Raw genomic sequence first — 14,872 nt, 5'->3', positions numbered from 1 at the left:
ATCTCTAGAAGGGGATGACTAGCCCTACCCAGGGAGCCTGGGAGAGCCATCCAGGCGGCCAGGGCGCAGGGGACAGCCCAGAGGCATCCCAATGAAGGTGACACTGAAACTGATCACTGACGAACCTGAGGGAGGCTCTAAGGAGGCAGAGAGCAAAGAGAGCAACGGGCTCCAGGCAGAGCCCCCTGGAGCTGAGAAAAAAGACAGCGAGCCCCCCTAGCGTTTAAAGAAGTGGTTCTCAGCTTGGGTGATTTTGCCGCTGGGGGATATTCGCAATGACTGGAGACTTTTTGGTTGTAGCCATAGGACGGTGGGGGGAATACCATTGACATCTAGTGGGTAGAGGCCAGGGGTGCTGCTAAACATTCTGCAAATCACAACACAGCCCCCCACCCAGCCTCCAAACATAAAACCATCAGATCCAAAGTGTCAATGGTGCCAAGTCTGAAAAACCCTGACTTCAAACTTCAAGTGCTTGTGATCACGTGGAGTGCTAGAGAGGAGGGTGGTGCAGACAGTGAAGTCTGGGAGACACTCTGAACAGCCGAAATGTTCCCCCCAGGGTAACAGGGAGCCATGGAAGGCTTTAGGCAGAGGGGTGAGCCCTCTGATGTGTGTTTCAGAGGGATGTTTTTGGCCTCTGAATGGAGAATGTCTGGAAGGACTTCTAACGGTTTCAAACAAGCAAGAAATGGGATCTCCTTTGTTGACCCCAGGCCCTGGGATACCGGAGATCTCCAAACCAGAAGGGTATTTGTTCTTCACTAGTGGACTCCCATCAAGCTGTCCACCTGTGGGGTCCCCTCTCACAGAATGCTCCTGGGGCAGAGGCAGGGCTGGGGACACACCCTGGGAGCTCCCCAAATCCCACTCTGGGAGCTCCCCAAATCCCTCCCCAGCTCCGGTCACACCCAGGACTCACCCCAGTGGGGCATGGAGAGAAGCCCTGTGCATGGGCACACACAGAGCTACTGCAAAACCCACGTCCCCTCTCGTCTGCCTCAGAGATGTTGGCAGGTGCCGACACACAGGTGAGCACCTTCAGGGGACCCCTCCTTGCTGGGCAGGAGCTTCTGGCCCTCCCTGCTCCAATAGCAGCCAGGCCCTCCTGTGAAGCCCTGCTCAGCCCCTTACCAACCTCTTCACTCACCGCACACACACTGAGGCCCTGGGCCAGGCTGGGCTTAGGGCTTTTTGGAAACACATCTCCCTGAAATGTACAGTGCGCTTCTAGTCAATTCTGTGAGGCAGGGAGACCTGACACAGCCCCTGGCCTGAGGCGCTGACATGGGTAGGGGGATGGGGGTAGGGAAGACAGGCAGCAATGACAAGAGCTACGTGCTGTGATCAAAAGAGGCCAGGGAACTCAGAGAAGGATAGCACGCCCAGACTGTGTGGTCTGAGAGGGCTTCCTGGAGGAGGTGGCCAAGAAGATGTGCCTTAAAGCACAACTGTGAACCATGGGGCTGTTGTGCCTTGTCCTCCTTGGCAGGAGCAGCACAGTAATTACCAAGAGGTGTGAGGAAAGTCTGGGTGCAGCGATGCTCCTGCCTGCCCGGCAGTCTTCTGCAGCACCACAGCCAGCTCTCCTCAGCATCCTCTCCTCCTTGTGGTAATTCCCACCCCACGACCAGAACCCAGCCCTACTCCAGTCAGGGTGTAGCTGGCCCCACCCACAGGAATGACCCAGTTCTGGCCACTGAGCAGCCTGGGGTGTTTGCTAGGAACAAGTTCTACACAAAAATTCATGCTAGCAGAAGGGAGCCAAGAGTTGCCAATGGGAGATAAGGGGGCGCACTCCTAGCCTAACAAGATGAAGGGAGAGACCATTAAGCTGAGGTCCAGCGGGGATGGGCAGAGGCAGAGCCTTGCTGCTGGGACAGAGGTGTTCCCATGGGAAAAAGGCTGGACAAGATCTTGTATTTCCTGGAAATCACAGAATCGGCGGGAAGCCTACTAAGCATTGAAGGGAGAGGTGTCAAAGAAATCCTCAACACAGCTGACCAAAGCCTGGTCTAACCAACACAGAAGTGGGCCCCAGACCTGCTCCTGGCTGCTAGACCCATGCGAGACTGGCAGGGACCCATGTCGCCATGTTGGAGGACAGTCATCAAGGAAGTCTCCCAGGGGACAGACCAGGGACAGGGGAGGAGACTGGACAACGGATATTTTCCCAAAGTGCAGAAGCAAAGACCTCCCAGCTGTTTTCTAAGCAGCGTTTTTTCACCAGTGTGTGATAAGGGCTATGGGCCAGGGCCAGCTACGCTGCCTGTTTTCCAAATGTTAACTTTGAGCATAATTTTCCTGCCCTTTCTACAACACTGAGTACTTCGAGTGTGTGGGTAAAGATGATTTTCTGTGGCCAGAAATCGTCAAACCCTGAGGCTCGACATCCAGACCTGAAGGGACAGAGACATTTTGCAAAGGCCTGGTGGGCTACCTAGAGACAATGACTGCCCGGGCCTCCGAGTGCCTGCCTTGGAGAAGATATTTGAATTTCAGTGTAGATATGAAAGGTGCATCAGCCCATGTGGACATTGAACACTACATATGTACACACTCCATCAGACATGGCTTTGTGCCTTGCCATTCACTGTGCTACCCCCAGAGGCAGGAATGATACCCAGCAGATAGTAGATGCTTAATAAAAATGAACTGCATGTGTGTGTGAGTATTGGGTAGACAAAGGGGTGGGCTGTGGAGTCTCCCCACCATCCCACCATTCAGCCCACCCTCACCCCATGTAGTCTGGGGATGGATACCTGGCACAGGATCTGAATAGTCAAGCCGGTCACAGTAGTCTTGCCCCTGTGTGAGCACTGCAGAAACCCAGGCCTCAGCAAATGGCAGCCCCCTGCACATAAGAATGGACTCAAAAATGGGCATATCATCCAATGTCTGCCAATGAAAAGTAAGGGCTATCTGCAGGGGACTTCTGAGAACGCTTCCTTCCCTCCGGAGCAGGCTGCAGGAGACAGTGTCTCTCCCGGCTCTGGGTGCTGCTGGAGAGGTGAGGCACACGCCCGCTGCAGCTGTCTTCCTACCAGCCCACGTGTGGAGGAGGCAGAGCTGGGACAACTGCAGGGAAGGGAGCTGAGCCCCTGGATGGAGCCAAGCCTGAAGTCCACCTTCTCTTAGCTTTAAGTCAGTGTGGCTCAGATTTCCTGGTCACTTGCCACCAAAGCACCCCTTGTGAGCACAGGGAGAGAAGCTTCCAAGGGATGCCAAGGAGTTTGGGCCTCACCCCGAGGGCACTGGGGGTTTAAGCAAGGTGATGCCTTGCTCAAGCTGGGGGTTCTTTTGACAAATCCCTTTGTTATGTAGAAAATGGCCAAGACTGGAGGCAAGCGATATGTGAGTGGGCTTTTGCGGTAAACAAGGCTACAGCTGGTGAGGCTGGGACCCTCTGGCCGGGCTCACGCCTTCTTGGCCTCTGAGGTGCCCTCTTTCCTCAGAAAGTGCAGCGGGGTGGGAGGGGAGGGGATTGTGTATCCCAGGGTTGGTGTCACCTCAGAATATCCCCCAGGAGGAAGGAGGGGCACGACCAGGACCCCATAGCTCAAGACCCACTGGAAGCAGAGAGCAGGTGAGGGGCTACAGAGAAGGGGCTGCGAAAGTTAAAGGAAACAGAAGCGTCCCCACATCTCCCAGCACCATTGCACAGCACGTGCTGCCTGCTCGGAGTGCATCCCCCACTCTGAACTGAGCCCCCACCATGCGGCCTGTGGCTGGGCTGTGGAGCCCTCACCTGCCGGCCTTGCCCTGGCTCTGCTCAGGGAACGTCCCTAGAAACCTCTCAGTGCTTACTGCCCGCACTGGGAGGGCGGAGAGCAGGCAAAGCCTTGTGATCCACCATGCTGAGGAGAGGCTGGGGGCTAACAGGGAGGGACTCAGTCAAGGTGGCAGCAGGGACACCTGCTCCAGCTCCACTCCCGTGCCCTGAGGCATTTGGGAGCCGGCCAGGCCTTCCCTCCCTCCACACAACGGGGTGGTGGAAAGCTTTAGCGGGGAGCTTAGAAAATGCTTGGTGTTTTTGTCAGGTGTGGAAATCACATTGTGGTTATTTTATTTTTGGAGCCGCATGATGAAGTCTTTAGGGGAAACGTGTCTGCGTGTCTGACACGTTTAAAAGGTTTAACAAAATGCGAAATACTAAGAACGTGTATCTAGTGGTTATTTTGATGATAGAATTCATTTTATTTTTCTGTGTGTTAGAAAAAAATTACAGCAATGACACTTTTAAAAAGAATATTTTTTAAAAAAGAAGAAAATACCAGGGCCAACAGTTCTCAAAGGGTATCCTTCCACACACTGGCTCTGGGAGATGTGGAGGGACGTTCTGTCACCACAGGAAAGAGCCCCCTCTCCCTTTCTAGGGGGACGAACAGGCCAGAGGACGAGAGGAGCAGCCTGCAAAGAGCACGCATCGCAGGCTAGATCCCGGGGCTCCAGGTTCCGGGCCACAGTGGGGCCGCCCCAGGAGGGAAGGCAGAGAGGGTGAGCCACATGGGCGTAGCTCCGCGGACACAGGCCCACAGACACAACCCCAGGTCTGCAGCTGGCCTGAGGGTCTTCTCTTACTGGGCCGGGCGGGGGCCCAGGATCAAGGGCAGAGCTCTGCGGAGGTGCATCCCAGCTGGACAGAGCTTTCTGACCAAGGAGTCTGAGCTTCCTCACGAAGGATGCCATTGGGGCTCAATTATTCAATGTGAGCATTTAGAGAGGACGCATCTCTGTGCTGGCAGCCACTGGGCTAGACACAGGGCATGGAGGTGAGACACGGACCCCATCATCAACGGACAAGACAGCCACATGCAGAATTGGAGGAAGAGAAGTTCTGGGCGTGGCCACCCCAGGGCACAGCACCGTGCACAGAGTGGTCCATCCCACCAACATTTGTTATGTACCAGCTATGTGCCAGGCACTGCTCCGGCTACCAGAAGGTACACCTGTGACCCAAACACAAACCTGTCACCCTGGGACTCACAGCCACTGTGCCGCGGGTCCGTGGAGAGCCTGGCCCAGCCACTAGGTGTCCTGCGGGTCAACAGTGGAGAGCACATGGCCCAGCCACTGTGCCGCGGGTCCGTGGAGAGCCTGGACAAGCCACTTAGGTGCTCAAGCCTCAGGTTTCTGGGCAATGTGCACAAGCTGGACACAGAGTCGGTTACTGAGAGAGGCCGGCTCTCAGCCCGTCCCTCTGCCGCCTCTGCCTGTGCTCTGAGCAGCCAGCTCTTGAGGATGTCTGGGGCCTCCTCTCCCCCATGTTCTATGCCCATCTGGTCCCAGAACCAGAATGTGGCTGGTGCTTCCAGGGACGGGAAGTGGAGTGGTCTATGGCCCCTGCCTTGCTGGCTGTCAAGCAGGTTTTTGGGGAAGGTGATCAGCTACAAAGGGAGGCGGCATGCAGTAGTTCTCCTCCTTTCACTCAGAGGGCAAGAAAGAATCCGTTCACACACACACACACACGCACACACACACATGCACATGTACACACACACACGTGCACTAAGGTCTTGCGTGTGTATGGTGTGCTCCCAGCTTCATGAAAAGCAGAGGATCCCTCAGTCTGGCTGTGAACTTCAGGCCTTTAAAAGGCCAAGACGTTTCCACAAAGGTTTGACATGAATAGGAGACTATGTGCAAAGCACTTGGGGCTGGCGAACCCCGGCTCTGTTCTGATGCCTGCCACAGCACGCACAGGTGCCGGGAAGCTGTTCCTAGGGCCGTCTTTTGTCTCATTACTCAATCCTCACCTCTGACTTGGTTGGGCCTACACGTGTGGGCAGTCATGGGTGGGGGTTGATGGAGTAGGAACAGAGCGGGAAAGTGAGTATAGAGACAGAATCAGTAGCCTGGTTGCCGCATGTGACTCCCGATGGCCACGTAACCTCCTGAGATGCTTTCCTCGTGTGGAGTGAGGTGGGTTGGCCATAGGATCTCCACAGCCCAGATCCTGCACCACAAAGCAAGGCCCCTCCCTAGGCCGTGTGGGGACAGTGTCACCTCTGAGGAGGGGAGTGCGGGGGCAGCGTTCTGACAGGTGGAGGACTGGGAGAAGGGCGACAGGGACAACAGGAAACACCTGTGCACAGCAGGGAGCATTCCGTGCGAGGGAGGGCTGAGGGTGGCAGCATGGGAGATGACGCTGGAGAGGTCTTTGGAGCTGTGGAGGGCCTTTCCGGCAGGCTCAGCAGCCTGCGCCTGGCCGTGTGGCCAGAGAGACTGAAGTGAAGGAGAGGGAGGAATCTGGCTTGCACCTCCCACCCACTCAGGAGCAAGGTGTGGGTGCAAGCTGCTGATGCTCCCTACAGCTCCAGTCTACCTGGAACCTTGCTGCCCAAGAGTCTCCACGGGGCCTCCCCTGGGCCCGCTGCTCCAAGGCCAGATCAGACCCATTCTGCTGAATCCAGCAATGGGACTACAACAAACAAAGCCCCTGGCTTCTAGTGACAACTTCATTAACAGGCGCACCAGCAGAAGCCCGGCCTGGATATGTTAATATTTGCACCTCTCCCAGGTCTGGGCTGCTACTATTGCAAGCACAGGCCCCGTCTTCCCAGCCCAGCCCTTGACAGCAGGCATGATATTTTGTATTTGGGGAGATTTGTGGCTGCCAGCAGGCACACCAGCAGGACTGGTCTTTCCTTCACCTGCGATCTAGCTTTGTGCCAGGGAAGTGACCTAGAGGCTAAGCTGGAGTGAAGGGTCGGCAGTGTTGGACTTTATCCTCACTCCTTGGGGATGGACACTGGCCTGCAGGGCCACAGGCACTGGGCCCTCTTGGCAAGCGGAGAGGGAGGCAGGGGGCTGCGCACTCCCTTGGGCCCAAGCTGGAGTCCCTCTCTGACCTGCATCCACCTCTCTTTAGCCGTGTGACCGCAGGCAATTTCCCGCGACTCACAGGACCTCACAGGTGTCACCTGAAGCCGGAGCAATCAACGTTTCTGGCCAGTTGTTGGGAGTGTGGAATAAAATCATGATTACGGCGGCCCTGGCACCGAGCCCGGCTGGCTGTTAGCGATAGCCTCAAAAACGAAAATGACTAAGCACAGAGCCTCCCAATCCTTGTTTTGTTTTTTTCCTTTTGGAAACTGACATCCTCTCTGTAGCTACATTTTGGGCTGCTCCAAGTGAGGAAAGCATTTAGGGGGAACTTCCACCTCCGATTGAGGGATGGGTGAAATCCCCTTTCAAGTCGGCTGGGAATACGCTCTGGAAGAGCACAGAGCTGTCTCCGCACAGGCAGACAGGTGGGAGGCCCCTGGAAATGCCCTGGCCCTCTTCTTCCTGGGAGATGACAGGAGACTGGGAGAGACATTCAATTATCCTCCCTTGGGGGAAAGAGGGCTGGGCCTGGGGCTGTGGGAGGAACAGGCAGCCCTTCACAGGACGAGGGGAGACTGGGGCCGCTGCCTCTCAAGCGTTCCCCACACTGACCCATCCTCCTGCCGGTATCTCCCCATTAGGTCAATGAACCCCCTTCCTGTAACCCTGGGGCAATTGCTAGTGTCTTACCTGCCGCCCACCAGGTTTCATCAGGGAATGTGTGAGAAGTAGTTCTAGGTCTTGCCATTTTCACAGATATTTTTTCCAGTTTCCCTCGTTTTATGGGGTCCCTCCAGACCCCAGGTAGGGGGGCTCTAGGCTCCAGACCCTCCTACGATTGCCAAGATGGATCCTGAATTCCATGTGGCCCAAGCATCTGGCTCAAGGAAATGGGTTTGCCTTCTTTTTCTTTCCTTAAAAAAATACCGCAACCGAAACCAAAGCATAGCTGATGGAGTGAAGCCTTCCAGAGAGATCAGATGATGGCATCCTTCGCCTTATTCGGAAGCTCAGGTCAGACCTTAAGCGGGGCCTGTCGGGCGCTGAGTTCTGATGGCAGCAGGGAGAGGTACACGATCCGCCTCCAGATAAATGTCAGCTGGAGGCTCTGGGCTCAGCTACCAGCTCTGCCATTAATGAGCAGCAAGGCTATCAGCCTTTTGCTTCTGCCCTCTGGGCCTCAGTCTCCCCATTTGTAAAACTACAGATTACTAGCTCACTGCATGGAATTATTTTGAGGCTAAAATGAGATTGTTTGTGAAGGTGTCTACCACATGCCCTTTCTTTAAAAGTCAGGAATTCATTTGTTTTTACATACATACACACACACACACACACAGTCTTGCACTCACACTTCTCTATTTTTGAAATGGCGTGCACGGAGTGCTCCCAATTTTATGAGAATCAGAATGGGGTGGGCCCCTCAAAAGACTGTGGCACGCAGGCCTCACTCAGCCGTACACACTCAGAGCCACGATGTCCCCGTCTGTCCAGCAAGGGCTTGCACCCGATGATGCCCTGCTTTTCTCTTAACTTGCACATTCTGCAACTCCAAGAAACACATCTGCCTCTCACTTGATAGTCATTATTAGCAGGTTACAAGAAGCTTGTGAGATTCACCCAAACCGGGGAAGAGCATGTGAGGCAACTGCCCCAGGACAGGAAGATTTTACAAGACTGTGGCTGGGAGGTCAAGAAAGGAGGAAGAGAAGCCAGCAGCCTCTAAGCACAAGCCAGGACTGCAGAGAGCTGGCTGCAGGGAACCTGAAATCGGGGGTCTCCATGGGAAACAAAGCAGGGAGCTGTGAGCCCTGGGATGCAGTGAGAAAGGAAGATCTTTTTACTACGATTCCTGCACCTGCCCTGTGGTTTAAGAGCGGGCCTCACTCCCTCTAAAGCAGGTTCCACACTCCTGTGTCTTGGCACCCACGCTGTTCCTGGTACGTGGGACATTCTTTCTACTCCCTCTTCCGGGAGAGCTCCTACTCATTCTTCAAGGCCTAACTTAGACGTCATTTTCTACAGGGGATGGAAAATAAATAGTCCACACTTGCTTTGTGGACACCGAAATTTCAATTTTATGTACTTTTCACGTGTCACAAAATGTTATTCTTCCTTCGATTTTTTTCAGCCATGTAAATACATAGAAACCATTCTTAGTTCATGGGCTGTAGCAAAACAGGTAGCAGATCAGATTGGCCCACAGCCAGAGTTTGCCAACACCCCCGCTGCCCTCTTGCTGTTCAAAGTGGGGTCCGTGCCCAGTAGCCTCAGCCTCATCTGAGAGCTTGTTGGAAATGCAGATTCCAGGGACCCACCCAGACCTACAGATTCAAAGACTACATTTTAACAAGGTCTCTGGATGGCTCAGGTGCACATTAAACTTTAAAAACTATGATCACACCACTGCACTCTAGCCTGGGTGACAGAGTGAGACCCTGTCTCAAAACAAAAGAGAAAAAAATCCTGCCTGGGTGTCACCCCCAGAGATTCCAATTTAATAGGTATGGGATGCAGCCTAAACAGCTAAACAGAGCTTTTTCAAGCTCCCCAGGTGGTTCTAATGCACAGCAGAGTTCCAGAACCCATGCCCCAGAGAGATGCCCCAGGGAAAGACGACTGCTCCTGCTCCTAGATCCCAAAGTCCCCAGGTCACTCCTGCGTGACACAGCATGTCACTGTAGAGAAACTATTTGTTACACTCTGAGCTCCTCTGAGATCAGGATCCTGTCTAATCCTAATTTATGAAGGTCTCAGACAAAACACCTACCGCCTCTGGGACTGGATCTCCTCCTCTTCCAATGCATGGCTTTGTAGCCGTAAATCTGCTCTTCACTGAGCGCCTCCCTCCCCCGGTGCCCCAGGTGAGTGCAAAGAAGGTGGCCTCCAGAGCCAGGGTCACCCTGGCCTCTCCTGCCCTCCCTCAGCTTTCCCTGCTTCGGTGAAGCCCTCGGGCCAGCACAGGCTCTGGGGAAAAGGGGTCAAAAAGAGGCAACCCACACATCCAGCAAACCCACTGAGCCCAGGGGGTGCACAGACTACACCCTCCACAACCCTCCTCCCCTCTTTCCCAGCTGGAGGGCGTGCAGCCCCTCTCCTCCCTGCACTGGGTCCCCGCTGCCCCAGCCCCTGCCTCCTGACTCCTCTGCCTTTTGGCCCTGACCCAGCATTTTCCAAGAGAAACCTGTGAGGGAGGGGTGCACGGCACTGACTCAAAGCCACACAAGAGTCTTGCCTGGGAGAGCCTCTGTTTGGGGGAGGACTGGCGGACACAGGACAGCCCCTTTCAGGCTGGGGCTGACACTCCTGCCCCACCTAGCCATGCACCCCCTGGCCAGGCCCCTCTCTACCTGGGGCACTCCCATCGCCCACAGCTCTGCAGCTGAGCCCTGCACTCCACAGACCCTCTCTCTCTCCCAAGACCTCCCACTCCAAGCCCCCTACAACATGGCAGCCTCCCATCCTCTAGAGTCCACACCACAGAGCATCCACAGCCTAAGGCTTCCGAATCCTGGAAGGTTGGATCTAGACAGAGCCTCAAGAAGTCTTATTATACATACAGGGAAACCTACGCCTAGAGGAGGGGAAAGATGGACCCGAGATGGTGGCAGACTGGGGACCACCTCCTCCCTCTCCCCCATGTAGTCCCACCCGCTTCCCCCACTACAGGGCTCCTCCCACTGTACCAGCTGCCTTAGCAGGAGAAGGAAGGACAGAGCTCTGGGGTTCAGGGAAGATGGAAACCCAGAGGAAGGGGCCTGCTGGGGCCAACTCTTAGCGTTTGACTAAGGACAGTGTGACAATGCCCTGCCCCCAACCTCCCCGGACCTACAAGCCCAGCCCAGATCAGTGGAGGTCAGAGTGGGCAACTGTGTAACCCACCTCTCTCCCAGCACAGAGTAACAGAGCTACTATTTATTGAGCACTTACTAAGTGCCAGGTGCCATGCTAAAAGCCACGATTCTCTGCAGTACTTATTGAATATTATATCCCCATCTAGCAGATGATCAGAAAGAGGGTCAGAGAGGTGAATCAGCAGGCCTACAGTCACATCGCAAAACTGGTAAGAGAGTGGAGGAGGAGAGGCCTTAGAGAAAAATGTTTAAGTTCAAAGGCATCTCAGAGTTCCTCCTCACTGCCTGGGCTTCAAACCCAGATCTGTCTCTGTTCCCTCGGGGCTCTCAGACGAGATGTAGTGAGACACCAGGACACGGGTCAGGGGGTCCACACTCACGCTTATCCACCCAGCAGCTATCTCAAAGGTATCAGGGCTAGAGAGATGGGCTGGAGGACAGGCACCCCACACCAAGGAAGACCAGCTCCTCTCCTGGCCCAAAGAACCTCTCATCATGAGCCCAGCAGATGCCTCTGTCCCACGACCACCTGGTGTCAGAGAGGACACGTGGGCTTGGGATCATCAGACCTGGGACTGTTCGCTTCTCTGTGTGACCTGGGGCCTCAGTTTCCTCATCTGTAAAATGGAGATACCTAGCTAGTAGGGTCAATGGAAGGAATAGACAGAGGTTGTGAAAAGGGCCCCGTGCAAGTGATAACTAGATGCCGCAGGCTGCTGGGCTTGCACTGTGAGCTCTCCCCCATCCTGGGCCCGCACGGGGAGCAAGTTTTACCGCAGAAGGAAGCAGCAGGGAAGCGGGGCCTGCACAGAGCCTCCTGGAATGTGGCAAGTCTCCTTGGCGCCGAACCTGACTGTGAGCCCTTCTTTAATTAGTTCTCAACTAAAAATAGCTCCCCCACCACCCGGGCCACACACCTACCTCCTGGCCTGGCACTGGGGTGTGCCTGAGCTACTCTTGGGGGTGACAGCCAGCCTGTGACAGAACCTACAACACGGAGGGTGCACAGAGCAGGAGGCTTTATTGAGGGAGATACAGAAGCGGGCGTGGGCTCCCGCGCCAACCAGGCCGCGGCCTCCACTCGCCCCACACGGCCCTGCGGCTCCTGCACACCCCTCCCTCCCCGGCTCCTGGACAGCAGGCAACACAGAGGAGTCTTACCCAGCCTTGGCAGAGGTGCCGGGAGGGCCTTCAGAGTCTGTCCAGGGGAGGGTTGGGGGGACACAGGACAGCCCTTCTGTGCTATCGATGACATGCCTGCCACACCTATCGGTCTGTCCACCGCCTGGTCCATCTCTGCCTGGGGGGCCCTCCTGTCACTTGCAACTCTGGAGCCGGGTCCTGTGGTGCTTCTCCTCGGTCAGGAGGGGGATGAAGGTGTCGCTGTGGGAGAGCTTCAGCCGGCTGCTGCAGCTGGGCGCCTCCTTCCCTGCAGGCTCTGGAGGGAGGTTGTCCAGGTCACTGCGGGAGCCCCCGGTCTTGCCCTCAGCCCCGCTGCTGGAGTTGAGTTCCATCAGCTCCAGCTCGTGCTTGGCCGCCGTCTCCAGGACGCGCTGCTTGTTGTAGTACCTGACGAAGTTGTTGATGATGGGGTGGATGGGCAGGGCGATGGCGATGACGCCACACAAGAAGCTGATGGCTGCGTTGAGCTTGCCCAGCGTGGTCTTGGGGTAGATGTCGCCGTAGCCGACGGTGGTCATGGTGATGATGGCCCACCAGAAGGACTGGGGGATGCTCTTAAAGAGGGTCTCTGGGTGGCTCTGCTCCATGGTGTAGCCTAGGGCAGAGAAGACGAAGATGCCCACTGCCAGGTACATGAGCAGCAGCCCCAGTTCCTTGAAGCTGCGCTTGAGGGCATAGGTGAGGGTCTGCAGGCCCGAGGAGTGGCGGGCCAGCTTGAAGATGCGCGCGATGCGCATGATCCGCAGCGCCTGCACGGCCTGCTGCACGTTGGTCAGTTCCATCATGCGGGCACCCAGGTGCGTGAGCGTGAGGCTCACATAGAAGGGGAGGATGGCCAGCACGTCCACGATATTCATGAAGGACAGCGCGAAGTGCAGCTTATTGGGTGACGAGAAGAGGCGCAGCAGGTACTCCAGGGTGAACCAGCCGATGCATGCCGTCTCCACGTTCTCCAGCGTTGGGTGCTCCACGCGGTTGCCCTCGGCGTCCAGCACCTGCAGCTCGGGGATGGTGCCCATGCACATGACCACAGACGAGACGAGGATGAGCAGGAAGGAGAGCACGGCCACCACCCGCGCTGGGCACGACGACTCAGGCTTCTCCAGGAACTTCCAGACGCACTTCTGGCAGCGGCGCCAGCGGCCCTCAGCCGCGTCCACGCCCAGGTCGTCCAAGATGAGCTGCACGCGGCGCGCGATCTCCTCCAGTTCCTCGCGCTTCTCGCTCAGGTGGCTCTTGCAACAGTCGTCCAGGAACTTGAGATCCACCTTCCAGAAGTCCATCTCGTTCTTGAAGCAGATGGGGCAGATGCCCTTCTTCATGTGGACCTCCCCGAAATAGTACACCTCGATGACACACTTGAAGGCGTCCGGGTCCCTGTCAAAGTAGAACTCGCGCTTGCCGGGGTCGTAGTCGTCGCACAGAGAGAAGATGGTGTCGTAGCCCCCCGCCAAGCAGTTGATGAGCTCCGCCAGCCTGGTCTCAGGGTACTGGCTGAGGAGGTCCCCGTACAGTACCTGCCGCACGCCCCCCACGTTGACGACTATCTCGATGTCGTCGCTGGCCGCGGAGCTCTGGCTGCCGGGCTCCGGGAGGCTGCGCTCCCCGGACCCGTCCATCCTACCCGCGCGCCCCCTCGCAGCCTCGGCCCCGCGCCCCCTGCAGCCGCCGCCGCCGCTGCCGCTGGGGGTCCGGCGGGTGCCACCCGTGAGCTGATCTCGGGGAGAGCCCGGCCGGCGCCCGCCTGCGGGGAAGGGCGGTCACAGCGGGCAGCAGCCGGCGGGGGCGCGCCGCGGGGGAGGCATGCACCCGGCGGCGGGGCTCGGGGCTGGCATCCGGGCGCCGGGGCGCGCCCGCGGGGGCTTTGGCGGCCGCCGGCCTTGCCCGGGGCACTCACCCCGGCTGGCGGGCGGCGCTCTCCGCCTCTTCAGCTCGGCCTCCTGCAGGAGTGGGGTCTCCTCGTGGGCGGCTGGCACCGTCCTACGCCCTGGGGCGCGCAGGTAGTGGCCGCAGGTCCCAGAGCTGACGGATTCACGCCGTCTGCGAGGTGCTCGAGGTGTGCAGAGAGCGAACTTGGGCTGGCTTTGCCCGAGCCGTTTCTAAACACAATAGGAATTCCAGCCTGACGTCAGGAGCTTTTCAAACTGTACCCTCTTCTGGTGAAATTCTGCAAGGCACGCGCGGCAGCTGCAGGGGACGGATTAACCCTTGGGCAGACGGGCACAGCTGCCGCGCCCGCCGTCGCCACCGCGCACCGCCCGCCCCTCCCCGGGCGCAGCGGGTCACCCAGGGGCTGCGACCTGGCTTGAAGCGGCAGGGGTTCTGTCTCACTGCTGTTCGCAGAGGATGGGTGGGGAGAGAATGCTGCCGCCTGTTGCTGGGCAGGAAAATGTGCTCCAGGAAGCCCCTTAGAAGGCGACTCCGATGTCCGGGTCCCTCCTCCGGCCTTAGGCCCGCACTGGTTTTTTCCGGTGGGAGGAAAATCCTGCCTGATCCTTGAAGAGTTTCCTGTCATCCCCCAACAATGCCCTGCTGTGTTGGTGGCACTGTCTCACCTTTCCCGCAACGCTGTACAAGGAGGACATCTAGTCTGGCCTCCTGTAGAAGGGAAGGGACTTGCCCAAGGTCACGCGGTGGAATGGGAGCAGAGCTCAGCTTGACGGCCTCCTGAGCTTTCTGGCTGTCCCAGCTGACTGTCGCCTGCTGTTCAGCAGATTTCAATTCTGCCTTGAAGTCCCTGCTGTCTGGCACCTCCTATCTCTCTGCAGTCGCACACCAAGGCCACTAGCTTCCAGAGCCCTCGGGTCCAGTGACTCCTGCTTGCCCGTTCCTCACTCCTTGACCAAGGCCTGTCTCTTCTCGCTGCACAGAGTCCCACACCCTCCTCTCTTCCAGCCTTTGCAGCCACAGCTGCCCTTCTGACCTCACTCACCTGAACCACTACAGCAGCTTCCTAACAGTGTCTCTCTCCTCTGGTTCACCACCATCATCACTATTGCAAATTACTG

At 57.0% G+C, this 14,872-nt stretch overlaps 1 protein-coding gene across 1 annotated transcript; it reads right to left on the bottom strand.

Annotated features, from left to right (window-relative positions):
* Window positions 1–11,684: 11,684 nt before the first annotated feature.
* On the bottom strand, window positions 11,685–14,601 carry KCNF1 (potassium voltage-gated channel modifier subfamily F member 1). Its single transcript, XM_003908279.5, has one exon. The coding sequence runs from the start codon at window positions 13,481–13,483 to the stop codon at window positions 11,999–12,001; it is 1,485 nt and encodes a 494-aa protein (XP_003908328.1). The 5' UTR covers window positions 13,484–14,601; the 3' UTR covers window positions 11,685–11,998.
* Between the last annotated feature and the right edge of the window lie 271 nt (window positions 14,602–14,872).

This window comes from Papio anubis, chromosome 14 (genome assembly GCF_008728515.1).
Source record: "Papio anubis isolate 15944 chromosome 14, Panubis1.0, whole genome shotgun sequence".
Lineage (NCBI taxonomy): Eukaryota > Metazoa > Chordata > Mammalia > Primates > Cercopithecidae > Papio > Papio anubis.
Note: the sequence above shows the minus strand (reverse complement) of the source record. Positions and strands in the feature narration are given on the sequence as shown.

What these genes read in the sequence shown, in the direction of transcription:
- KCNF1 (XM_003908279.5), bottom strand. Translation starts at nt 13,483, where the DNA reads ATGGACGGGTCCGGGGAGCGCAGCCTCCCGGAGCCCGGCAGCCAGAGC.